Source organism: Tiliqua scincoides, chromosome 10 (assembly GCF_035046505.1).
Source record: "Tiliqua scincoides isolate rTilSci1 chromosome 10, rTilSci1.hap2, whole genome shotgun sequence".
NCBI classification, from domain to species: Eukaryota; Metazoa; Chordata; class Lepidosauria; order Squamata; family Scincidae; genus Tiliqua; species Tiliqua scincoides.
In genome coordinates this window covers 27,446,052-27,472,341 of record NC_089830.1, presented here as the reverse complement: position 1 = coordinate 27,472,341, position 26,290 = coordinate 27,446,052, and the positions used below count along the sequence as shown (strand labels likewise).

General features: G+C 51.4%; 1 protein-coding gene across 1 annotated transcript; it reads left to right on the top strand.

Annotated features, from left to right (window-relative positions):
- Window positions 1-1,300: 1,300 nt before the first annotated feature.
- PRKD2 (protein kinase D2) lies at window positions 1,301-26,004 on the top strand. Its single transcript, XM_066638451.1, has 18 exons — window positions 1,301-1,455; window positions 7,700-7,838; window positions 8,687-8,818; window positions 10,520-10,689; window positions 11,937-12,138; window positions 13,310-13,390; window positions 14,006-14,156; window positions 16,785-16,902; window positions 17,165-17,242; window positions 17,512-17,779; window positions 18,077-18,129; window positions 18,376-18,448; window positions 18,656-18,762; window positions 20,992-21,153; window positions 22,816-22,914; window positions 23,393-23,660; window positions 24,107-24,192; window positions 25,568-26,004. Exons 3-18 carry the CDS (start codon window positions 8,779-8,781, stop codon window positions 25,784-25,786), a joined length of 2,175 nt encoding a protein of 724 aa, XP_066494548.1. The 5' UTR covers window positions 1,301-1,455; window positions 7,700-7,838; window positions 8,687-8,778; the 3' UTR covers window positions 25,787-26,004.
- The last annotated feature ends 286 nt before the right edge of the window (window positions 26,005-26,290 follow it).

Sequence of the window (26,290 nt, the reverse complement as noted above, 5' to 3'; positions counted from 1 at the left end):
TCTTTTGGCTGGGTGGTGTCGCCAGACCCGAGTGCAGAAATGCCAGTGCTTGCCCTTACTGGGATGTAGCGCATCTCCAGGGGGCTGGAGGAGGGCTTAAGAACATAAGAACAGCCCGGCTGGATCAGGCCACAGGCCCATCTAGTCCAGCTTCCTGTATCTCACAGCGGCCCACCAAATGCCCAGGGAGCACACCTGAGAACAGCTGAGCCAGGAGCTGGAAATGCCTGGAAAGCCCACTTGGAAGCCCTTGCCCAGGGCATGGCCACGAAAGGGGCTTCCTCATTTTTCCTCCTCATCCTCACTGTGAGTGATGGGTCTTCAGGCCAGTGCCAGGGGACCTGGATCGCTCTGTAGTGGCTCCGAGGCACAGACCCTTCCCCCTCCTCCGACTTCTGCAAGGGGAGAGGGCACAGCAGGAGTCGAAGCCCGCCTGGGAAGCCGCCTCGAAGCAGCTGCGGCTACGAGCACGGGCAGGTGGGCGCGCCCCAGTGGCGTAGCTAGAGGGGGGCAAGGCACGGAGTTTGGGTCCCCCGCCCGGAATGGCTCCGAAAGGGGGGAGGCTCCCTGCGAAACTATGCACGTCTGCTCAGAAGCAAGCCCCGCTGCGCTCGATAGCTTACTCACAAGAAAGTGTGGCTAGGATTGAAGCCTCAGTGCTTTGCCCCCTTCTAGCTACGCCACTGCCTGCCGCGGTAGGACCGAGGTGCGGGGGGAGAGAGCGCGCCTCTCCACCGATGGCGAAGACCGGGACAGCCAGCGGAATTCCTTCCAGTCCAACCGGGAAGCCTCCTCCTTGCCTGCCCGAGAAGCGGAGAGCCAGGCGCGCTCTGCCCATGCTCAGAGGCCCTCTTGCTTGCCTGGGAAGTGGAGTGCGGGCGCGCTCTGCCCATGCTCAGAGGCCCCCTCGCCTGCCCGGGAAGCGGAGTGCGGGCGCTCTGCCCATGCTCAGAGGCCCTCTTGCTTGCCTGGGAAGTGGAGTGCGGGCGCGCTCTGCCCATGCTCAGAGGCCCTCTTGCTTGCCCGGGAAGCGGAGTGCGGGAGCTCTGCCCATGCTCAGAGGCCCCTCGCCTGCCCGGGAAGCGGAGGGCGGGCGCTCTGCCCATGCTCAGGGCGCGGCGGGGCAGGGCGCGCGGCTCGTTCCGGCCGGGCCGGGCCGCGGAGCGCAGGGCGGGGTGTGCTGCGCCTTCAGCGCCGGCGCGTCGCTCGCGCACTTCCTCCTCGGGGGCTGAGAAAGTTTGTTCGGGGCCGGCCGGCCGCAGCAGAGCCCCGCGCCCCGGCGCGATGGCCTCCCCGCCCGGCAGCCCCCCGGCGCCCGGCCCGCCGCCCGAGCCGCCCGGCCACGGCGTCTCCTTCCAGATCCAGATCGGGCTGACGCGCGAGTTCGTCCTGCTGCCCGCCGCCTCCGACCTGGCGCACGTCAAGCAGCTGGCCTGCTCCATCGTGGACCAGAAGGTAGGCGCACGTGGGGACGCCCGACGCGTGTCGCCGGGCGCGGGACCCCTGCCCTGCCGCTGACTCTGGTGGGACACGCGCAGGATCGGGCCCCTGACCGCGCCAGCGACTGCGCTCCTGTGAGGCTGCCAGCGGGGGCGTCCTCCTCTTCCTCTCTCACCTGGTCCGTGGCGTAGCTGGGGGGGGTCCAAGCGGGGCGTTTTGCAGGAAGCGACCCCTCCACGTGCCCTTTGGAACCAGGTGTGCAGCCTGTTTTGCTCCCACCGCCCAGAACGGCTCCGAAGGGGAGGGGGAAGGGCCACTAGTGCGCCGCAAGGAGACTTCCTAGCGCTTTGCACCCCTCCAGCCACTTCACTGCTCTGCAGGCCACTTCTGTGCCTCCACCGAGCGCCCCGAACATTGGTGTGCTGCGTGCGTCGGCCTCTGTCCACGGGGTGGGTGGGGGACTGAAGCAGCCACCGGCCTGTGGCCTTTCGAGCTGAGTGCGCATGTGGTTTTATTACGAATTGATTCTAAATCCATCCTGTTGCAGAGAACAGCATTTGGAATGGCTGCACTGTCCATGTCCGGCCATCAGTGCACTATATGCGCCTGCAGAACTCAAAACTGCCCAGCCCGTTATCTGCAGATTGGACAATGTGTGTACCAAAGAGTCAGCGGTGTGTTTATCGATGTGTAAACATGCAGCTTGTATGCTTATGTGCGCATGCTTGACATTGAGGCCTTGCACATGCATTGCAATCTTACGCATGTTTGCTCAAAAGTTAGTCCTGCAGATTGCAGGCAGAGACTGCAATTTCAGTCACCTCCATTGTGTGCTGAGGTTTGCCACCTAACCCTGTAGAAGTAAGTCTTCCTGTGTTCGATGAGGTTGATGTTCTGTCACCTGCGAATGTTTGGGAACAAACTGATAAGGGCAGAGGAGCAGAGCCAGTGGAAAAAGTTGGCAGCTCTGGAGGAGGGGTGACTGGGGTTCCAGTCTTGGCTTGGAGTTGAATCCACCCCGTGTTATCCTTGCAGTAGGCCCATAACGAAGGCAAGGCTGATCAGGAACCATTGGCCAAGAAAGTTCTAATGCTGCTGTCCGAAATGAGGCTCTTGAGCATGGAAGTGTTAATGGGCTCACCCGACTGGCCACTGAGATGCCAGGCCGGTTGGTCCGAGGAAGGCACTCTAGGAATGCACTGGGTTTTCTTTTGGAACCAATGTGTTGCCACAACTTTTCTCAGTCCTTTTGTGTGTGTTGTGTTGAAGGCTGTGGACTCTGCTATGCTGGACATTTGCTTAGGGGGTGGGAGATGAAAGGGAGTCTTATTGGGGACAGAAGAATCCAAGAGGAGGCAGGGGACTGGGGAGGGGGAAGAGTGGGGCTGAAGGCAAAATCTGTGGGGCGAGACAGGGGTGCATCCCTTGACACTCCTCCTTTGACCTGCCTGGCTAGCCTGCCCTGAATCTCCCAGTTCTTCCAAGGAGTTCTGGGCCTTAAAGCTTGCCTGGCTGGCCTGTCTCTGCAGTTCCAGGTGCATGGGGAGTTTGGAGAGCAGTTCCTCTGTGGCAAAGGAGAGGCTCTCTATGCATGCTCAGAGACCCATGTCGTTTCCCGCCCTTCAAAGCTGACTGGGGTGTTCACAAGAACTGAGCTGCATTGAAGCATAACCAAACACATCATCATCATCTCTAACATAGTGCTTGTTGATTCTTTGCTGAAAGATCCTTACAGTGGTTCTCTTAAGTAGGTCAATGGAATTATCCCCATGTTGCAGATGGAAGGGGGGGAAGACTGAGGGTGAGGGAATGGTGGCTTGCTTACAGCCACGTAACAGGGCTGGGATGGTGCCTAAGGGTTCCTCCCCTCCCTGCTTGGCCAGTCCAGGGCCCCAGCGTCTATATATACATAGACTGAATGTTGTCTCAAAGGAGCGGAAACAGAGCCTTGCTGGCGTCCTGTGCTGGGCAGGAAAGGGCCTGGTTCCTGCTTCCAAGAGGCCGAGTGATAATCTTTGGGAAGGATCTAGGAGGAAAACCATGTTCATCCTCATCCTTTGCTCTGGGCTCAAGGAAATGGGGCAGGATCTCTTCAGTGGTGGGGAAAAGCCTGGGGAGGGGAGGGGAGGGGGAGATCAGGCCAGGGCCCCCTTGCCCTCCACCCCAAACAGGCCTGTATACATGGACGTGACCCTCCCCCCCAGTTATTTATACAAGATCCAAATGTTTCAGGGAGGAAAGTGGGATTGTGCAGCTGCTGTGTACGTTATGCAAATGAGGGAAATTTGCATTCTCTTAATTTGCAGAAGAGATTTTGGTTTTGTTCTTTGAGGGGTGGGGTGGGGGAGACTGCAGTTCTTTGTTTGGCTCTCCTCTGTAGTTTTGGAGGGGCGAGCAACCCTAAAGGAAAATAAAGCAAGCAATGAACGAACCTATTTCCGAAACAACTGTTGCCTTTTGGAAGTTGAGCCTTGAACCTCAGAGAGTGAGGGCGGGCAGGATGTGGAAGCCTGAAGCTTGACTAGAAGTCATGGTTTGTTGAAAGTGGAACCTCCAGATTCAGCAGCAGTCTACCTCTGCCTATCATGTACATGAGACAGACAGCAGGGGAAGATCCTCAACTTCTGTGTTTGGAGGCTTCCCCAGACATGCTGTTGGAAACAAGAATGCTGGATAAGATGAACCTCCTGGGTTCCTATCCGGCAAAGTACTATATACAGGGTCATATGTTCACAAGACCCTTTACTGTTCATACCAGTGAGCAGAAGGTACAGACACACCCATGACTGATGTGATGCAGTTTTTAAATGAATGCTTTTAGGCCTTCTTTTCAGGCACTTCAGAGATGGCCCCCAAGAATTTAGCCTATAAATCTGTTCAGGGATGGGCGGTGAGCAGGGAGCCAGTGCTGCTGTGGGAGATGCTTTTCGAAGGACTCCGGTGGGGAGGCACTGCCTCACCTGCCTCCCCACCCATTGCACGTCCCTGAATCGGTTAAATATAGAATGTAATTATTTATTTTGAAAATGTCTGTCCTGCTTTTCTATTCAAAACCAAATGCAAAGCAGCATTAAAAGCAAAAGAGTTAAAGTAGCAATTGCAGAGCTAAAGCATGTTTAAAGAGCTCTTAAACCCTCTTCCCCACAACAGCTGGACTGTAAGTTCCTTGGGGTGGGAACCAGTCTCTCTTCTTTCCTGGCCTCTGTAAAGAGACATGCATGTTGATGGCTCTGCCTGCATACTCTGTTTATGGCAAGCTTCAAGGGGGGGCACCACACTCTGCCCCGCCCCATACAGCTGTGCTGGCCGTTGCCACCCCAGTGCTGGGGGGAGGCCTGTTCCCCTGGGGCCTTTGGGATGACAGAACCTTCCTCTCTTTTGGAGCTGCCTTGGCCTGGGTCAGGCTCTTGCTTTGAACAGAGAGCTGTTCCCAGTGGGGTGAGTCACCAGCAGCTCCCTCTCCTGGGCTTGGCCAGGCCAGGCCAAGCTGAGCCTTGTTGAGTTTATTGTTGGCTGTTTAGGAAGCTGTTTCCTGCAGGAGGTGGAGAAAGGATCGTGTGACTCAGCTGTTAACTCCTGTCTTCCTGGCTTCAGGTGCCGGGTGCTGGATTTGGGGTTGCCCCATGTTGGCATTTCTGGAATGCAGGACTCGGTGAACCTGTGGGCTGACACCTTTGGCACCCGGAAAGGCACTGAGGCAACCTCTGCAGAGTTGCCAGCTATTGAGATCTGAGCACAGCCTTGTTGGATCCCACTCTTACACTTAGGTTTATTTTCTCCCGTGATTTCTCTCCGTGGGTCCCTTTAGGGAGAAGGGCGGGATATAAATAAAGTTTATTATTATTTATTATTTTATTATTATTAGTGGGCAGGCTTCCTCAGGCAGAGATGTTGAGCAGTGGCTCCAGATGCCAGTTCCAGCACTCCACAGCTGGTTTTGAGTAACATTAAAATTTGTGTGGGTCCCAGTTGTGGAGCTGCCATGTCATGTCCCCTTTGACCCTAAGGCCCACTCCTGTGCTTGCTGGTTTGGCAGCAGGTCCCAGTGGTTATCATGTGGGTTGACTACGGATTGTGCCAGGACTGCGACATTGTTTGGGACATTTGTGATGTTCTGGCTCGTTTTGAAACTTTCTGCTGGTTTGGCAATGGCGAGAGGAGGGGCTGTGATCGTTTGAAGGCCTTGTTTTGTTATGACTGTTTGCTTTGAGTTGTGGGCAGTGGCGTAGCTGGGGAGGGTGCAAAGTGCTAAGTTTTTCAGGGAGCCTCACTGCAACATGCAAGATACCCCTCCCCCTCGGAGCCATTCTGGATGTGGGGAACAAAACGGATGCATATACTCCAAAGGGGAGAGGGAGTGGCCGCTTGCACGCTGTGGTGAGGCTCTCTGAAAAACTTAGTGCTTTGCACCCCCTCTAGCTATGCCACTGGTTGTGGGCTTCTGCAGATGGCAAAGGGCTTGCTTGTCCTCCTTGCAACACAGCCTCTATTTCTTTGGGATTGATTGCCTCTGTCTATGGGGGTTCTAGCAGTATATGCCCGATGACTATCTCCTGGCGACCTGTCCTCCTTTTTGCCTAGTCAGCCAAAGCTGAGGATCTGGACCTGCTTTTGGGGGGGGGGGGGGTTCAGCAGTGATGCTTGTGGAGGAGAAGAGCATAGCAGGCTAGTGCATTGGAGATCACTATGTGCATCTGTTCTGCTCACCCTTTTCTGATCCAGAAAGTGGGAGGGAGAGAAACAGCAGTGGAAGCGAGAGGGCAGACAGAACTGGGCTCCCTCTTCCAATCTGCTCAGTTGGCCTCATGAATGGACCGGCCCTGCTGCTGATAATTCTCTGTTCCAAGTTGTTCACAAGGCTAAATCTTGGCCTTGACTGAGGGAAGAGCGAAGGGGAACAAGGCCTGGCTGCTAGAGAATCATGGGCTAACCCTCTTCTGGAGGGCAGTGGCTGTTGCAATTCCTTGTGGTAGTGAATTCCATGGGGATCCCCCAAATTAAGGCAATGTGGCATTCTCGTGTGCATGTGACGTATTTGGAGATGGAGAGAAACGGCTCTCTGAGCTGCTGTGTGAGTATGAAAAGCAATCTGTCGGTAGGAAGGAAGGAAGGGGAGGAAGGGAGCAAGCAGAGGTCTTTGATGGGACACCTTTGAGTTAAAAATAGTAGTCTGGATTTGCATAGCAGCTCATTGTAACCAGAAAGCTTGACTTTTGCTCCATCTCTGAGCTGGGCAAAGCATCTTCATTGCTATCATTAAAAAAAGAAGAAGGGAATAAATACATAAAAAGAAGGAAAAAAGCTCATTCAACACTGAAAAAACAGGCAGTTGTGTAGCTAAGGCTGCAATCCTAACCACACTTTCCTGGGAGTAAGCCCCATTGAACAAAATAGGACTTACTTCTGAGTAGACCTGGTTAGGATTGTGCCCTAAGACATGTGGCACCTGGCAGTACAAAAATTCTTAATACCCCCCATACAACAAAATCAAATTTAACACCCCCAGGTGTTTAACACACACATCCCTGCCATGTGTGGCCTCCTGGATGCTGGGGGGGGGGCTTCTCCTTCCAGCAGGGGGCCCCCTGGCTTGACACCTGGAGCAATGTACACCCCTGCCCCCCTTAGCAACACTATTGAAGAAACGGGTGTGTAGCTGTTGTACAGCTTGTACAGGATTGTAGTCACAGTGAATGAACCCTAAGTGCCATTGAAATCAGTGGGAACAAAAGTGTCATTGCTAATTGAAGCCCCCCAAACTTTTGTGGGATGTGCTCGGGTGCGTGATGTTGGTGCATGACCCATGGCTTGTGGGAGTGTATGCATGTATATGTACTTCCTGATATTTACCCAAAAAACTAAAGGTTTCCCTCTGCAAAAGAAGTAGGAGTTTGACCCGTCTTCAGGTCTTTGTGGATCTTTGACTGTCCACTCCTGTCTCTTTGCAATGTCCCCAAGTGTGAATCCACTCCTTATCACAATCTTATCTGGCAGTCTGCGTTGGTGTTACTTGGACAGCATCAAAGTGCCTTGAAAGGCATTGCAGGGGCATATTTCCTTAACTATTGGGAGGGGGAGCTAGTTGAAGCGAGATCCTTTAATTGGAGATGCTAGTGTGTGTGTGGGGGGGAGGGGGGCTTCCTGCCTGTGAAGCTGTGCACAGCCCCCAAGCTGTGGATACAGCCCAGCTCAGGAGACTGCCTGGTTATCTGTTCTGCACCGCAGCCCTTCTCATCCGCTCCTGTGGGTTCCTTTGCAGTTTCCAGAGTGCGGGTTCTACGGGCTGTATGACAAGATTCTTCTCTTCAAGCATGACCCCTCCTCGGTCAACATTCTGCAGCTGGTCCGAGCTGCCAGCAACATCCAGGAGGGGGACCTGGTGGAGGTGGTCCTTTCAGGTAAATTGGCTCAGAGGAAGAGAACGTGGATGGTGCATAAGTTGCCTCCCTTCTTTTGGCAGCAGCGTTCTGGGGTCTCAGGCAAGGTGGGAAACCTACTTTCCCTTCTGCTCTGCTATCTGATGTTTTTCACCTGTACATGCTTCGGATTGGGCCCAGGATGTTGGCCTACACAGCACGTGCTTGACTGCCAGGCTTTCAACAGCTCTGCCCCAATACATAACCCGGACAGCTCAATGGAACCTCCGTGTAAAGGGGCAGCCTACTGTTTGAATACCAGTTGCTGGAGCCAAACTGAGGAGAGCTTTTGCCTTCATGCCGTGGTCCTAGGCTGCCCTTGAAGCATCTGGCTGCAAAATAGGGATGGCTGGATTCCCTCCGGTCCCTTTTCTGGATGCCTGAGATTCCAAGGACGGTTTGGGTTCTGCTGAATTCCAGCTGGACTTTTGAATCTCAGGACGATGGTTTGAAGGATTTGCCTTAAGTTTAGGAGAGACAGAATGAAGAGATCCAAGAAGAACAGTTTTTTAAAAACACCATTCCTGATTTTTTAAAAAAGTGCTAATATATATTTATTTTAAAATGGCTCCTTTCAGCAAATAATGTTCTGTGTCATGTGTGGGGTACAGGGGGAGCCTTCTGCTGTCTTGTGCCCTTCTTTTAGTTTCTGTTATGCTCCTACGTTTTAATTACCCATTCCAAGATAGACTGTACCGTTGGTAGCCTCCAGTGCTTTGTGGCAGTGAGAAGCTGCTAGTTTGCTGTCATGTAAGGAGTTAATTCTTCCAGCCGAATTGCTGCTGTCCCTGCAGTGTCCTGGCTTCTGAGCCCTCTTCTCTTCCTCTCAGCCTCTGCCACTTTTGAGGACTTTCAGATCCGGCCTCACGCCCTCAACGTCCACTCTTATCGCGCACCGGCCTTCTGCGACCACTGTGGAGAGATGCTGTTCGGCTTGGTTCGCCAAGGGCTCAAGTGTGACGGTAAGGGGTCCCGTTCAGAGTAGGGGCTGAGCAAGAGGGTGGTGACAGAGACATTAGCTGGAAAAAAACAAAGTTTCCAGCTGCAACAAGAAGTTTATATGCTCCCCGCTCTGCTTCATTCACTCCACTTTGCTTTCATTTGAAAACAAACCACAGTTCCATGTTGCACAGAGACTTGGAACTGTGGTTCAGTTCAAACTGCACTTGTGGGGGGAAAACCAGGATCAAACTGTAGTTTCCAACCATGGTTTGTTTTCTAACTGTGGTTTTAAGTAAGCCACAATTTCCTAAGTCTGGGTGTAACACAAAATGGTGGTCTGTTTCAGTCTGAAAGATGCAGCATTCCCCCTCACATGTGGAAGAGGAGGAGAGTGTGTGTGAGCCTGTGCATTCATGGTTTAGGGTGCATTCATGTTGCAGGACCTGTGGCTTCTCATGGTGGCAGAGTGAGACCTAGCATCTTGATTTATTTTAAGCTGTGTTTGTGGTTGGTTTGCCACAAACCATTCTGTGCATGGAATTCTGGAAAAGGTCTTGCTTGCTTATAAACGTGTACATGTGTTTTAATGGGAGGTTGTCATTTTGAAAACTGATCTTATCCACTCCAAATCTTCAGGCTGGTTCTGTATCTCTGATGTTGTCCGTTGGCTCTTTTGAAGTAGGGGAGGAGAAGTCATCCTGGGTCTGACCTGCACTGGGCTCTAGGTAGGGGCTTGCGTTATGGAGTGCTTCCCCTATAAGAAAAGATTCCTGTGCATAGAAACTGAACGTGATGGGGAGAAGCCTAGGCTGGATTCACCTACTACTGTTACTGGTATAACATCATTGCTGTACGTGGTGCTTGCACAGAGTGGAAACCAAGTCTCTGCCCTGAGAGGCTTCCAGTTTAGGTATTGACAGAAGGGGGACAACAGTGGGAAGGAAAGGGATGGAGGCCGCCAGGCTACACAGGGCCAGCCTTTGTGCAAACGGCGGCAGCACCAGCCCTGACTGGCGCTTTGGAGTCGCTGCAAATCCATCCTCTTGCGTTCGACCTTCAAAGCCGTGTGACCGGCTGCTTTGGCTGCCTGGGCTCCATCCTATACCTGCCCCGGGGCCTGGCATGAGACGAGCCGCTTGGCTTTTAGGTCACCAGCATGTTTAATGCTTAATCGAATGCTAATATGTTTCTTTCTCCCTTCTGTGAAATTGGCAGGTGCTGGTTCTCTTTGTGGCCGCATTCCTTTCCGGAGGCAGTTCCTGGCCCCCGGGGGGGGGGCGGGGGGGGGCTTTTGGCTGGCAAAATCAAACATCTCCCATTTTCGCAAACTTGAGTTCACAGTCCCAAAATCACTCCTAACGGTGTTGAGGGATAAACTTTTTTGGGGGGGGGACAACGACGTAGGAAACAGCTTCCTACTGAGGCAGACCTTTGATCTCACTAGACTGGGGTGGTCTATCCAGCCTGGTAGCAACTGTTGAGGGTTTGCCCCCTTTTGTCTGTTGGCTGTCTAAATCTGGGACCTTCTGCCTCGAAGGCAGTTCCGTGCCACTGTTCTGTGGCCCCTCCTTGGCTCCCAGAACCAGAGTCCTTGGGCCAGACCCCCTCAGCAGTATCTTTTCCAACCCTTCCCTTTGCAGAATGTGCACTTGACCTCTTCCCTGTTCTTCAGCAATGACTTGCAGTCCTGAGATTGTTTTGGGTTCTCTCTTGTCTCCCAGGTTGCGGCCTCAACTATCACAAGCGCTGCGCCTTCAGCATCCCCAACAACTGCAGCGGGGCACGGAAGCGCCGCCTCTCTTCCACCTCCTTGGCCAACTCCCAGTCCCTGCGCCTCTCGACCACAGACTCCTTGCCTTGCTCCTCTGAGGAATGCCTCCTTATGCCTCTGGTGAGTGGATGCTCCCCCTGCTGGCTGGAAGTGGTCCTGCCTTGCTGGTAGTGTTCTTAAACTACCTAAACCTAGGAGGGGGTAGCAACTGGATACTTCCACCTACCTTATACCGCAGACACCTGGATGGAGCAGAGAGGGTCTGTGCTTTGCTGTCAGAAATGAATATAGTTGGCTGAAATGTCATCTTTCAGAAGCCTTTAAAAACTTTTTAGATTGCAGGGGATGGAAGAGAAAGATTACACAGGCCTACAAAAAAACACACACGTTTTTTAGTTGCCAAGGATGTTTGAATTAAATTAGGATATTTTTGGGGTGCTGAATGCAAAAATTGCATCGGTTTTGGCTCTAGTTTTGTGGGCTACGGCATAGTCACCTTACATGCTGATTCAGTCACCTTCCTCACGAAGAGGCCAATACCATGTCTTCCTCACAAAGAATCTGCTTAAGTCAATAACGGGGTGGCCAAACAGCAGCTCATGAGTCACCTGTGACTGTTTGTCATATAACGTGGCTCTTGGAAATATGTTGGCTGAGGTCCTTTTTGTTTTGGTTGGCAACCTTCAGTCTTGAAAGACTATGGTATAAACCTACAGCACCTGGTAGGTCCTTTTTGCGTCGCGATTAATGCAAATGGTAAATAACACATTTTCAAGCTTCATAATTATTTACTGGGTGTAAGCAGAGAGCACTGGGCTAAAACGCAAGTTTAATGTTCAGAGTAAGTAAATATATTTAAGAATTTAAATGCTTCTTAAATATTGCGGCTCTCAAACATCTGAAACTTATGATATGTGGCTGTTACGTTAAGCAAGTTTGTTCACCCCTGGCATATAAAATGGCTATGCCATACCCCCCCAAACTCCAATACCAATTTTGGAGTCAGCACCCCAAAAATATCCTAAATTCGTTCAAATATTCTTGGCATCTTAAAAAAAAAGGTATTTTGTGTTTTTTTTTGGTAGGCCTGTTTCTTTGTTAGAACAAATATATAATAATTCAGAAACCAAACCTAATTACAGCCCCTCTTTGAGAAACTGGGCTCTGGCCATATACTGTACACTAGAGAAGCAAGAGGAATCTCTGGTTGATGTAAACTGTGAACTAGATTTGGGTGTCAGCATTTTTTTTTTAAAAGTGGTGGTGATGGGGCTTCAGCAGGACTCTGCATACTTCTCCATATCTAATTTCTGAAGGTTCTCTTCCTACCAGATCTCTTTGTCTCTCTCTCTCTCCCCTCTGCCCAGAATCGAAGCTCAGTAGAGACATTCCCCCGCCGCCTGGCTTCCTCCACGTACATCGGCCGCCCCATTGAGCTGGACAAGCTCTTCCTCTCCAAGGTCAAGGTGCCCCACACCTTCCTCATCCACTCGTACACCCGCCCTACCGTCTGCCAATATTGCAAGAAGCTGCTGAAGGGTCTCTTTCGTCAGGGTCTCCAGTGCAAAGGTGTGGCGTAGGGGGAGTGATGGTCTGGGGAGAGGTGTGGAAAGTGGGGGTGGGCAGCACTGGCTGTGGGGGAGTGTCAGAGGCCTGAGAGTGACATCCTAGGTGGACACACGCATCACTGTCCAGCTATCTTATGCTGAGTCAGACTGTAGCTGCTGGGCCAGCTTTAAGCCAGTTGGACCAAGTTAGCCCAATTCGGCTCCATGCCTAAGGGCCCCCTTGCGCTCGAGTAATCTTGTTTTGAATTTTTTTTTCTAAACAAAAAATCAAATCAATATATTTACTAAGCCGTTTCTCAGTGACTAAAACAAGTGGTTTTGTAACTATTTACTTTTCAAAGGCAATCTGCACATTTTGTTTGTTTACTTGTAGACTGGCAGGTATGCGTTTTTATATTAAAATGTGCTGAGATCCATTTGGGCCATTAACTCACCTGCACTTTTGAATTGCTTTGCATTCTACCCTAGAGATATAAAGTCCATAATAAATTTTAATTATATCTCTAAGGTTCTACAGATCTTGGCTGGGAACCTGGGATCCTGCAGAAAGGCTTCCAGTTGGGCCCTGCAGCTCCTAAGGCCGGCCTTGACTGATGCAGCAGCCCAGTATTGTCTTATGGGATTGGCAGCCAGTCTGCCAATCAAGAGGCTTCAGAGATAATGATTATAATTATTACTGGAGGTCCCAGGGTTTTCCTGTGGGGTCTTTCCATATCTAGGGTGAACCTGCCACTTTCTGTGTGCAAAGCCTGTACTCTCTCACTGAGCTATATAACCAACCCAAGGCCAAATGCCACCAAGCTTGTGGAACTCACAGCCTCAAGATCTTGAGCTGAGCCAAGCAGCAAATTGGTTTCCCCCACTTGGTTCTGCACCTGAGTATGGCAGCTCTTGAACCCCCCACCCCCCCACTGCCACTGACATCATTACCTAAGGAATTGGAAAACATTTGTTTTCAAGCCTCTTCCTACCTGGCTTGTATAGAGCACTTGCAGGAGAAAGGGGTACCTCTAGTGGCACAGCTCCCCCTGGTGGTGGTCTCTGCTAGGTCTGCATTCTTAGTTCATAGGTGGGGTGTGGGGTGGGGGAAGGGCACATAGGCAGGAGGCCGTGGCACAGGTGCAGCTTGGGACTTCAGTGCTCTGCTACACTCCCTTTGAACTCCCTTCCAGACTGCAAATTCAACTGCCACAAGCGCTGTGCGACCCGGGTGCCCAATGACTGCCTTGGGGAGACGCTGTTTAACGGGACTGGTGAGTAGCCGCATAGCCAGGGGGTGCGGTGGAGGGGGGGCACTGGGTGTTGGCTCTTGGGGTGGATGGGACCTGTTTGGGCCCACATTGTGTGGGTCACTTCCTAGTGGGGTTGCAAGGAAACAGGCCTTGGGCAAGTCACCTCCAGACTGTGTCTGTGTCCTTTACTGGGCTACAGTGTGAGCCCCTTGGCCCATCAGAGTGTGGACACTCCCCAACCTCCCCAGCTTAGTTCTGCAATATGTCCCTAGTGCCAGGGTTGCCACTCCTTTACCCCCCCCCCCACTCCCAGCAGATCTCTTCTTCAATCATTCTGATCCTCCTGGTGAGATCAAAAGAAGCCATGCAAGAGCTTTACAAGAGTAGGACCGAGGCAGCCATTTATGTGGTTTCCTGTCTGATGGAAAACAAGCAGCGAAATTGCCCAGACTGCCTCCCCTCTCCTGCATACTGTTTGAAAGTGGGAAGTTTGCAACACCTCTCTGTCACCAGGGAGAGTCAATAAAGGTCTGGGGGGTTTGGACCTGAGAGCAGTTTGAACTTGAGAGAGCGAGGGGGGGCCCTCAGGCAGCCCCCATCATGTGCTGACTGGCTGGCCATGTGTCTCCTCCCCAGATGTGCCCATGGAAGATGCAAGTGACCTCAGCGAGGCCGACAAGAACTCACTTATGGATGAATCGGACGACTCCGGGATAATCCCCGGATCCCACTCGGAGAGCGAGTTGCGGGTGGGCGAGGATCTTGACGACATCAGCAAGTCCCAAGGGTGAGGAGAGGTGGCTTTGGAACGGAACCAGTGAGGAAATTAGAGGGACACTTTTATGCTCAGTATCCACGTTATTCCAAGGACAGACTTGGGAAGAAAAATACATTGTATGTCCAACCCTGACACGGTCTTGGAAATGAAAAGAAAACTCTGGGCTGGGGTGAATAGCAAGGAAAGTAACCCTTCCTTCCTTATCTTCACAGAGTCCTGTGGTCAAATGAATGTATAAGTTTGCATTCGCACACATAGGCCTTGATCAGTTGTGTGACCAGGCAAGCATAGAGGGAGGTGATCTTTTTGATAGCTGGGATTGTTTCCAAATTCTGTCTCCCCTGCCCCCCATGTTTTCTCATCTAGACCAGGGGTATTCAAAGTTTTTGGCAGGAGGGCCACATCGTCTCTCTGACACTGTGTCGGGGGCCAGGGAAAAAAAAGAATTAATTTACATTTAAAATTTGAATAAATTTACATAAGTTTACTTAAACGAATATATTAAAGATGAACTCATTATGAATGAATGAAGGTCTTACAATAGCTCAAGGCCTATAAAAGACCTTACACAAAGCAAGGCTGGCCTTTCCTTTGCTGCCGCTACTGCATCACAGATGTGAAACAACAAGCAGTGGAGGGAGCCCTCATCCCACAGCTCACACAAGGGGTCAAACAGTTGCCCTCACACTGAGAGCACTTGCGTCGGGCCAGTGTGGGCTCCAACAAATCTCTGGAGGGCCAGAGGCTCATTAGAGACTGGGGGTTCCCTGAGGGCTGCATTGAGAGGTCTCGAGGGTCACAAGTGGCCCCAGGGCCAGGGTTTGGGCACCCCTGATCTAGACATCAGAAAACAGTTCATGTTTTCCCCACTGTGGGTTTTGTTCCCCTCACTTGTTTGCCATTAAACTCTGTTTCTCTTGTTTCAAGGCAAAATCCCAATTCCTGTAGCACCAGGGGACACCCACTAAAATTAAGTGTTGGGAGAGTTAGAACAGATGTAAGAAAATATTTCTTTACCCAGCATGTAATTAGTCTGTGGAACTCCTCGCTACAGGATGTGGAGATGGCATTTGGCTTAGATGCCTTTCAAAGGGGATTGGACAGATTTCTAGAAGAAAAGTCCATCACAGGTTACAAGCCATGAAGTGTAGGTGCAACCTCCTGGTTTTAGAAGTAGGCAGTCTCAGAATGCCAGGTGCAAGGGAGGGCACCAGAATGAGGTCTCTTGTTATCTGGTGTGCTCCCTGGGGCATCTGGTGGGCCACTGTGAGATCTAGGAAGCTGGACTAGATGGGCCCTTGGCTTGATCCAGTGGGACTCTTCTTATTGTTCCTTCTGCCTTGCAAGATTCACCCTTTGGATCCCGAAATAATGTATTCATTCTTGTCTAAGTTGTTAAATATTCCACATGTGTAAAGGAGGGTTCCCAGGCTCTGGGGATGACTTATAGAGCTCCCCATGGTTTACACTACCCTGTTTGCAAATGGACTTTTCATTGCTGCTCCTGGGTCTTGTGAACTACACACTGATTGCAACTGATGGTGGAGGACAGGGATTTATCAGTCAAAATCTCATTTCCCAACCTGATGGTCTGAGATTCAGCAAGGGAAGAGGTTGCACTAGAAGTGGGGAAACCAGGGGTCATGTTGCCATTGATGCTGCCCGACTTGCCTTCTGGATTACCATCCCTCAGCCTAATCTACCTCATAGGATTGCTGTGAGGATAAAAGGGGTACCCATGCATGCCATCTGTCGTACACTTGGTCTCACACTCCCAGGGTTTTGGGTGCTCAGAGTTGTTGGTTCTGAACCCTAGAGCCCTCAAAGATCCCTGTTCGGTAGTACTGCCATCACCTTGTAAGAGCCAGTGTCTCAGTCCAGGGAAACCAAGACCCTCTAGGCTTAACTATATCCCTTGTAGGCACTGAGCACTTTCTTTACTTAAAGTCTCAGTCCTCAAGTTTCTAGTCCACAATGAGAATTTTTTGTAGCTTGCTGAACGGCTAGGCAGGATTCTGAACCTTTGTCCCCAACAGACAATGAACCAACATGGTAAAAGGATTTTTACTTTATTAAGTACATAGGTTTACAAAAAGTTACAAGAGGCAGCAAATGCTAGAGGCATAAAAACTTCTAGGAAACATATCAGCATAAAACAACAAAGCTAACTGGCTAACTATTATTCTCTGACTCTCACCTGGGTCAGCTTCTCTTGTAGATTCTCAGGTCAGTACCTAAGAGGCCACATGGTCCTGGCGGGGCAGGATGTACACCCACCACCTATCTCACCAAGAGACAAAGACCAAAAGACCCTGTCCTACAGAAGTGGGGCTGGATGCTCGCCCTCCCCTCTGGAGATCTACATTCCATCCTTGATGGGTGTCTTTCTGGCTGCCTAGGTGCTACATTATCACCTTCCATTGAGTTGTAAATTCTTAGCAGCTAGGAACTGCAAGCCACTTCTGTGTTTTAGCTTGGTTCAGGCTTTACATGTTACTAGGCCTAAACTGTACATATTCATGACACCATCCCCTCCATGCTTGCGCCTGTCGCTGCTTCCCCAAGTCCCCGTGTTGCACATTTTGCCCTCAGCCTGACCACAATTGAACCGTGCCTTCTGGGATTTTCTCTCTTCAGCACAGCGGGCTACATTCCACTGATGAGGGTGGTGCAATCCGTCCGGCAGACAACGCGCAAGTCTAGCACAGCTCTGAAAGAAGGCTGGGTGGTGCATTTCAGCAACAAGGACACCCTGGTACGTATGGGAGGGTGGACTTGTGGGACCCCTAAAAGAAACCTGCGAGGCTGATTTTTGAGTGTGGAGCTGAAGAAACAGCAGAGTTGGTGGTGGGGATTTATTTATTTGTAGCACCACCAGTGTATGTTTGCCCACCTTCACCTTTGCTACTCCCTCCCCTGCCTGGCACAAAATAGATTGTGTAAGGTCTCTGGGGCAGAGACTTCTGTCTCTCTGTACCACATATCAAATGCTCTTGTGCTCTCTATCTGTTCCCCAGAGGAAGCGTCACTACTGGCGACTGGACAGCAAGTGCCTCACTCTTTTCCAGAACAACACCAGCAGCCGTTACTACAAGGTACGTGAACCTTACATTTAGGAGTCTCCAGGGTTGAGGAGGTGCGAGGAGCCAGGTGCTCTCCCTGGGCTCCATAGGTATTTCAAGCCTCTCTTTGCAGTCCTTAAGGGCTAGTAACTTGGAGGTTTGTTTTAAAGCCAAAGAAGTTATTTTCAAGATTCCATCCCGGAGAGCAGATGCATTTGCACCGCGGATGCACAAAACACATGGATGAAAGGCGTTTGAGGAAGGGGAAACTAATTGTTTTGATTTTCTTCTCAACGCTGTAGGAGATTCCACTGTCTGAGATCCTGGCGGTGGAGCCAGCCCAGGACTTCTCCCTGGTGCCATCAGGCGCCAACCCTCACTGTTTTGAAATCATTACGGCCAAAGCCACCTACTTTGTTGGAGAAAGTGGCACTCCCAGCAGTGGCAGCAACCACCAGCACGGCGGGGACAGCCTGGAGCAGGCCAGGGCTTGGGAGAACGCCATCCGCCAGGCCCTCATGCCAGTCATCCTCCAGGGCGCTTCCAATGTCCAGGGACAGGCACCTCACCGTGAGTGTCTGGAACAAAATCCCTCCTCCATCCCCCATGCCCTAGCAGCCCTCTCCTCGAGGCAGTCCTGTTTGGAGCCAAGGCATCCCATCTGAGCATGCTCCTTGCACACCACCGGCTTCTAGTGATCCCTTGGAGTACCCAGGTCACCTCTTGATAGTTCAGTCTTGTCTGAGCTGCGGTGCGGTTCTGTTATGTCCCTCCTTTGCAAGGCTGCAACCTGGTGCCTTCCTTGAGGGTCAAAAGAGTGGGTGGGCTGCTGGCGCTTGACTTGTGCCTTTCTTCCCCACCCTCCAGGACAAGCGTCACTGCGCATCTCTGTGTCCAACAGCCAGATCCAGGAGAACGTGGTAAGTCTTTTTTCCTGGCCTTCCTGGATTTACCTTGGGTACTTCCTTTCAGCTCCTGACTTTCCCCTTTCAAAATGGATGAAGGCATCCAATAAAAATGGCTCACAGCTGAAAACAGCATGCTGGCTGTCCATTCCCCTTTGCTTGGCCCCATCCTGCTCTCCATCCAGGGTGTCCCTCGCTTTGGTCCAGGGCTGCTTTTTTGCCACCCACCAAAGAGGCGGACACCATTTTGGTCTCTTGCAGGATATTGCCACCGTCTACCAGATCTTCCCTGATGAGGTCCTGGGTTCTGGGCAGTTTGGAGTTGTCTATGGAGGTAAGGGAAGGACTGGGGTCTGCTTTTCCAGTCTTGGCCCATGACCTGATTTGAGAGGCTGCTATGGAGATGTGGAAGTTTCTTATCCTCCTGGGAGGTTATCTCCAGGCTGGAGAAGTGCTACATTCAAAGCTGGTTGGGGTTGATTTTGAGGGGTCTTGTTCTCTTTTTGGTGACTGACTCCTTGCTTTCACCTGTGACCCACAGGAAAGCACCGGAAGACTGGACGGGACGTGGCGGTGAAAGTGATTGATAAGCTGCGCTTCCCCACCAAGCAAGAAAGCCAACTACGCAACGAAGTGGCCATCTTGCAGGTGAGCGCGTATCCCAGCGTTTTTCAACATTTTTTCTTCTCTGGGCACATTGACCTCTATGGTCTTCTCTATGGTCTTCACCTCTTGTGATGTCACTTCCTGGAGACTTCTGGGCTCTGTGGTTCTGTTTTTAGCGCAGCTGTAGTAACAGGTAGTCTGTCCTTCCTTCGCCGACTCTACCAATTTGTTACTACAGACTGTTGTCCTAGAAACAGAGCCGCAGAATGTGAAAGAGTTTTTCGGCCATTGCCAACCGCTGTGCTTCAAACTCCCACAGCACACCTGCAGACCCTTCATAGCACACCAGTGTGCCACGATACACCAGTTGAAAATCACTGTTGTATCCTATTCACATAACCACTGGGTGCAGGGTCTCTCCTGAGCCTGTGTGGGAGCAGGCCCCTGATCTGTGTTGAGCTGACCTTGGATGTGATATGCCCTTTCCACTTCCTGGCTCACGTTGGAAAATACCTGTTCTGATGGGCTGCTGGCCTTCTGAGACCTTCAAGCAGCAAGTCCCACAACCTGTTGCCTCACGAACCTTATAGAATTCTTTGAAAAGGTCAACAGGCCTGTGGATGCGGGAGAACCCGTGGACATTATATATCTGGACTTTCAGAAGGCGTTTGACATGGTCCCTCACCAAAGGCTACTGAAAAAACTCCACAATCAGGGAATTAGAGGACAGGTCCTCTCGTGGATTGAGAACTGGTTGGAGGCCAGGAAGCAGAGAGTGGGTGTCAATGGGCAATTTTCTCAATGGAGAGAGGTGAAAAGCGGTGTGCCCCAAGGATCTGTCCTGGGACCGGTGCTCTTCAGCCTCTTCATAAATGACCTGGAGACAGGGGTGAGTAGTGAGGTGGCTAAGTTCGCAGATGACACCAAACTTTTCCGAATGGTGAAGACCAGAAGTGATTGTGAGGAGCTCCAGAAGGATCTCTCCAGACTGGCAGAATGGGCAGCAAAATGGCAGATGCGCTTCAATGTCAGTAAGTGTAAAGTCATGCACATTGGGGCAAAAAATCAAAACTTTAGATATAGGCTGATGGGTTCTGAGCTGTCTGTGACAGGTCAGGAGAGAGATCTTGGGGTGGTGGTGGACAGGTCGATGAAAGTGTCGACCCAATGTGCGGCGGCAGTGAAGAAGGCCAATTCTATGCTTGGGATCATTAGGAAGGGTATTGAGAACAAAATGGCTAATATTATAATGCCGTTGTACAAATCGATGGTAAAGCCACACCTGGAGTATTGTGTCCAGTTCTGGTCGCCGCATCTCAAAAAAGACATAGTGGAAATGGAAAAGGTGCAAAAGAGAGCGACTAAGTTGATTACGGGGCTGGGGCACCTTCCTTAAGAGGAAAGGCTACGGCGTTTGGGCCTCTTCAGCCTAGAAAAGAGACGCTTGAGGGGGGACATGATTGAGACATTCAAAATTATGCCGGGGATGGACAGAGTGGATAGGGAGATGCTCTTTACACTCTCACATAACACCAGAACCAGGGGACAGCCACTCAAATTGAGTGTTGGGAGAGTTAGAACAGACAAAAGAAAATATTTCTTTACTCAGCGTGTGGTCGGTCTGTGGAACTCCTTGCCGCAGGATGTGGTGCTGGTGTCTAGCCTAGACGCCTTTAAAAGGGGATTGGACAAGTTTCTGGAGGAAAAATCCATTACGGGGTACAAGCCATGATGTGTATGTGCAACTTCCTGATTTTAGAAATGGGCTATGTCAGAATGCCAGATGCAAGGGAGGGCACCAGGATGAGGTCTCTTGTTACCTGGTGTGCTCCCTGCGGCATTTGGTGGGCCGCTGTGAGATACAGGAAGCTGGACTAGATGGGCCTATGGCCTGATCCAGTGGGGCTGTTCTTATGTTCTGTTTCTGACTGAGAGGGAATCTTACTGCTGTGAGATCTGGCAGCATCAGTGCCAGTGGACCACAGGTGCAGACTTTCCAGTGGATCTGTGACAAGGATGGGCGAAACTGTGGCTTGTGGAGCTGGAAATCAGGACAGCTGGAAAGACCGCTAGCTCCCTTCTCCAGCTCCCATTGATGTTGGCTCCTTGTACAGGCTGCCCTGGGGCTGGGGCAGGGGGGGGAGAACCAGCGAGGGTGCAGTGGTGATGGTCTTTCAGGTGCTTTGTGGTGGGTGGGGATGTCGGAATGGATCCTGAAGCACAGCCCTCCTGGGACGCTGAGCCTCACTCCCCCTTCCTACTTCACTGCAGAGCTTGAGGCATGCTGGAATTGTGAACCTGGAGTGCATGTTTGAGACACCAGAGAAAGTCTTTGTGGTAATGGAGAAGCTCCACGGGGACATGCTGGAAATGATCCTCTCTTCTGAGAAGGGGCGGCTCCCGGAGAGGCTGACCAAATTCCTGATCACCCAGGTAAAATATGTATTCCCAGAATACTGGTTTGGAACCAGCAGGCATATAGCCCAAATGGAACCACCCACAGACGACACTGGGGCACTGAATGTCAACTACTCCTTAGAGGAATGCATGTCTAAGGGGGCAAAATAGTTGCCTCAAACCCAGGGGTTGTAGTGGTTAAAAAGACAAAGAGGGGATTCCTGGAGAGGCTAAACATGGCTTAGGACAGTCATTTCCTGACCAGAGTCAGCTGGGACCAGACATACAGTATTTCCACAGTGAGTAGCTGGGATCTGGTTGAAGTCCAGGAGGGGAGGGACAGGAGGAGATTGGAGAAAGAGAGGCACCCAAAGATGGAGCAGAGCTGAAAAGATCAGAAATGCAGTGAGTGAGTATGCTGCAACCTCCCAGTGTGATGAGATGTGATTGTTCTGAAAGCATCCCCAGAGGTGCCCAAACCCCGGCCCGGGGACCACTTGCGGCCCTCGGAGGCTCCCAATCCGGCCCGCAGGGAGCCCCCAGTCCCCTATGAGTCTCTGGCCCTCCTGAGACTTGCTGGAGCACATGCTGGCCCGATGCAACTACTCTCAGCATGAGGATGACTGTTCAACATCTCACCTGAGCTGTGGGATGAGGGCTCCCTCCACTACTTGCTGTTTCACATCTGTGATGCAGCAGTGGCAGTGAAGGAAAGGCTGGCCTTGCTTTATGCAAGGCCTTTTATAGGCCTTGAGCTGCTGCAAGACCTTCATTCATTTGTACAAGTTCCATCTCTAATATATTCATTTATGTAAATTTATTCAAATTTTAAATGTAAATTAATTATTTTTTCCCCGGCCCCCAACACAGTGTCAAAGAGATGATGTGGCCCTCCTGCTAAAATGTTTGGACACCCCTGCCCTAGAGTCCAGTGGAACTTGCTCTCAGGGAGAGATGGACAGTAAGCTGGAGAAAGGGAGCAGGGGAAGAGAGAGACCACAGAAAGCTCAAATGGATGTCCCTGCAATCAAATAGCTTGATCCAGAGCATGGGTGTTCTGAAGTAGCCCCATGGAGTGCAGTGGGACTTGGAACAATGCAGAAAGAGGCTGGAAAGGGGGGGGGGAAGAGGAAAAGCTCTCTCCAGGCCCCAGCAGCCTATTAGTCTGACTGGGGACATTTCCTCTGGAGCAATCAGAATGAAGAGGTTATTGGGCACATACCAGCTTTATCTTGTATGCCCATTTAATGTGGGAAACGAATCACAATTTAAGGTTCTGGTTAGATGTTGCAAGAGGTTCTGCAGAAGGTGCTTCATGTCTTGTTGCATCTATTATTTCAAATCCACTTCCCTTTTATCCAGTGCTGGAGTGATGGTGATTCAGCCAGTGGCCACTAGGTGCCATAGGAGTCCTGCCTGAGAATATCCCATAAACATTTCAGCCTACAGAAGAGATGATTCAGTGGCTCAAAGTGGACACATGTTATCTAAAACAACACATGGGGTATGGGGGGGGGGCTATCTCTTGGGACTCTGGGCGGAGCAGATGCGACCAACCTGTGGCATGTAGAGTTCTTGCTAAGATCCCCAGGGGTGAGTGGGTAGAGCAACCTGAGGGGGTGGGTGTGAATCTTTTTCAGTTCTTCTTTCCCTGGGTAAGCAACCCTTCCCCTCCTGTATTCTTGCCTCCCTGCCCAGATCTTGGTGGCCCTTCGACACCTGCATTTCAAGAATATTGTGCATTGTGACCTCAAGCCTGAAAATGTCCTCCTGGCTTCAGCCGAGCCGTTCCCCCAGGTGAGGCTTCCCCGAACCAGAGATCCCCTCTGTATGTATGTTCTGCTGAAAAATGGTTGGGGGCTGCAAGGATCCCAAATAGACTGGCTTTGCCCTGGAGCAAAACTTTTGGGACTTGTCAGATGCAGGAAGTGCCTTTACAGGAGAGGAAATGTGAGCTGAGTTTGAAACTCTCCTGCTCCTAAAAATTGTTGCCATAAGCCTAGGAAGAAAAGCTCAGACTAGCCAGGGGGGTGGGGACATCGCCTCTCTCGAAGCTAAACTCAGATGACAACCCTCTTTATCCCTCTAGCTTCTGCCCGTATAGAAGAAAAATCTCACAAGTTTAGCAACTTCTGTCTAGCCATAAGGACTAGAAACTCGGTCTCTTTCAAACTGAATGCTGACATTCTGTAGATTGCCTGTTGTGTTCTGAACTCTGTGACGGTGTGTGGCAAGTCTTCTGCTGCTAAGGCTGCCTGCTTCATCCCCCCTACAGGTGAAGCTGTGTGACTTCGGCTTTGCCCGCATCATCGGCGAGAAGTCATTCCGGCGGTCTGTGGTGGGCACCCCAGCCTACCTGGCACCTGAGGTGCTGCTCAACCAGGGCTACAACCGCTCTTTGGACATGTGGTCAGTGGGTGTCATCACCTATGTCAGCCTGAGTGGCACATTCCCTTTTAATGAGGACGAGGACATCAACGACCAGATCCAGAATGCTGCCTTCATGTACCCACCTAACCCTTGGCGCCAGATCTCAGCTGGAGGTACCCACCAGTGGAAATGGCTTCTGGTTTATAGGGAGGCTATTGGGAAGCTATTACAGTGTTTCAGGCTGCCTAAGTTATGCCCAGGGCCATGAATTTGAGCCTGGAAGATGGCAGGAAGTCAGTGCTGGTTGTCATTCCCCCTTCTCAGGCATGTTTAATGCCGCCCTGTGGGTTTCTGTTGCTTGGCTTAAGGGGCACTGCCGGTTCAATGGAAGCGTGCTCTCCTGAATCCAGGCTGTCTGTGTATACCTCTGATTGACGCATGTGGACCCGCGGGAGGAGGGAGTAACCCTGTTTCAACAATACCTAAGTTTGCTGGCCATTCTGTCTCTGGTAGCCAGAGGTGATTTGGTGACTCCTGCCTGCGCGTAGTAGTGAAAAAGAGCCGGAGCTGGAAGCATTCCAAATGGCATACTTTTTTTCTTTCTTGCTCTCCCTCCTAGCCATTGATCTGATCACAAACCTCCTCCAGGTCAAGATGCGGAAACGCTACAGTGTTGATAAATCGCTCAGCCACTCTTGGCTACAGGTACTTTTTTTTTGGGGGGGGGGAGGGTGCTGAAGCCCTCCTGAGCCAAAGACATCAGTCTACACCAGCAGTTTTCAACCCATTGTGCCGCAATACATTGATGTTCCAGGTGTGGTCTGCAGGAGTGCTGTGGGAGTGTGAGGGAGGGTCATTTATTAGTAAGACCATTGGTGGGATGTGAGCCCCCTGCCGGCAGCATGGTATGCTTTGTCGGTTGTCAAAAAACAGACGGTGTGCCTTGACAGTTGTAGTGCCTTGTGAGTGTGCTGTGAGATTATAAAGATAGAAAATCGCTGGTCTACACACCGCTATTAAAGTCAGATTGCCAAGCTGGTCAGCCCCCACTTCCTTGACCCTTCAGTGCCTTCAGCAGGTCAGTGCCTTGGTGTGGTTGTGAGTTCTCTGTTTCCTTATGAAACTCTGCATCACTGTCTCGGCCAAACATATATGTTTTGGAAACCTAAATCATAAAATTATTTGTATCCTAGAAGAACTATAGAAATAACATGAGAAAAGAGGCTCTGGAGGTCATGCAAACGGCTGCATCTCTGCCTCTCCCCAGCTACCGCTCCTCAGTGATTGGCTCCTGTGTAGCAGTCCTGGTGTCTTCCACCAGTGGGCAGCACTGCACCCTGAAGCCAGCGGTGCACATGTGTATTCCATAGAGACAGAAAAAGAGGAGAGTTGCACACAGCCTGGGCTTTCAGTTTCCAGCTGCAAAGAGCCATTTGCCTTGCTTGTCAGGAGTTTTTGGCATGTGCAGGAAGTTCCAGACTGCAGGGTTCTTGCTTGGGCAACGCAACAGTGACCGCAGTCTCGAGCGCATCTGAAATGTTTCAGTGAAGAGATGCTCGTAGTTTACGAGGGTCGGTAGCCTTCGGTAGCAGAGTCCAGATATATCTCGCCTGGGCTGTGGAGTGGAATTTCAGGAAGGGGAAAGTATTCCCAAGGGACGTTGCCCCACAAGAAGATTTCCCAGGATTCTCAGAGTGCCGAATTAAAGGCCTCCTCGCAGCAGTCTTAGACTTGCAGGATGTGTGAAGGGCTGAGAAAATGTGTTCTGGCTGGGGCACTGGCAAACCTCCAGTAGGATGGGTGCTGGATTTAAATAAGAGAGCATGAAATTGGCTTGTACTGACTATGAGCCCTCATCTCGCCCAGTATTGACGGTGGCATTCCAGGATCTGAGGCCAGGGAGTCCTTCTGCCATACGAGATCATCTAACTGTAGAGGCCACAGGTTGAATCTGGGATGTCGCACAGGCCCCATGTGGTGCTGTGGGCCCTCCTGGGGGCATCCAGCAAGACCATGCCTGTCCATGTCCTCAGAAATCCTCCACTCACACACCTGTCTTTTTCTGTCTCCCATCTTCCAGGATTACCAGACTTGGCTCGACCTCCGGGAGCTGGAGAGCAGGATGGGGGAGCGCTACATCACCCATGAGAGTGATGACGCGCGGTGGGATCAGTTTGCCACTGAGCAAGGCCTGCCGTACCCAGAACACCTGCGTGTGCGCCGGCTGGATGAGGAGGAGGAGGAAGAGCAGCAGGAGATTGAGATGAAGGGCTTGGCTGAGAGGGTCAGCGTGCTCTGAGCACCTCCTGCCACTGGACGCATGAACAGTGTACAGACCGATGGATTTGTGTGGGGAGCACAGTCTTCTCCTCCCCCCATGGGCCTTGTTTGGCATGAGACTACAGCATTCTCTACTGGTAATGGCAAGGAAAGCAATCCAGCTGAGAACTTACAACTGTGCCTGTCCCAAATTACCCCATGATTAGCCTGCTGGTGAAGAATTGGGGGTTGGAAGCCGGAGAGGATTTGGGGGCTGGGGGGGGATGGTGAGGGGAGCAAGGGACAGATCCCAAGTCAGATGGAAGAGCGGGGCTAATCTGTGAAACTCCTTGCCGCAGGATGTGGTGATGGCATCTGTCTTAGCTGGACAAATTTATTGGGGATTGGACAAATTTATTGAAAAGTCCATCACAGGTTACAAGCCATGACGGGTATACCCAACCTCCTAGTTTTAGAAGTAGGCTATCTCTGCCATGCCAGATGCAAGGGATTTGCACCAGGATGCAGGTCTCTTGAGGTCCTG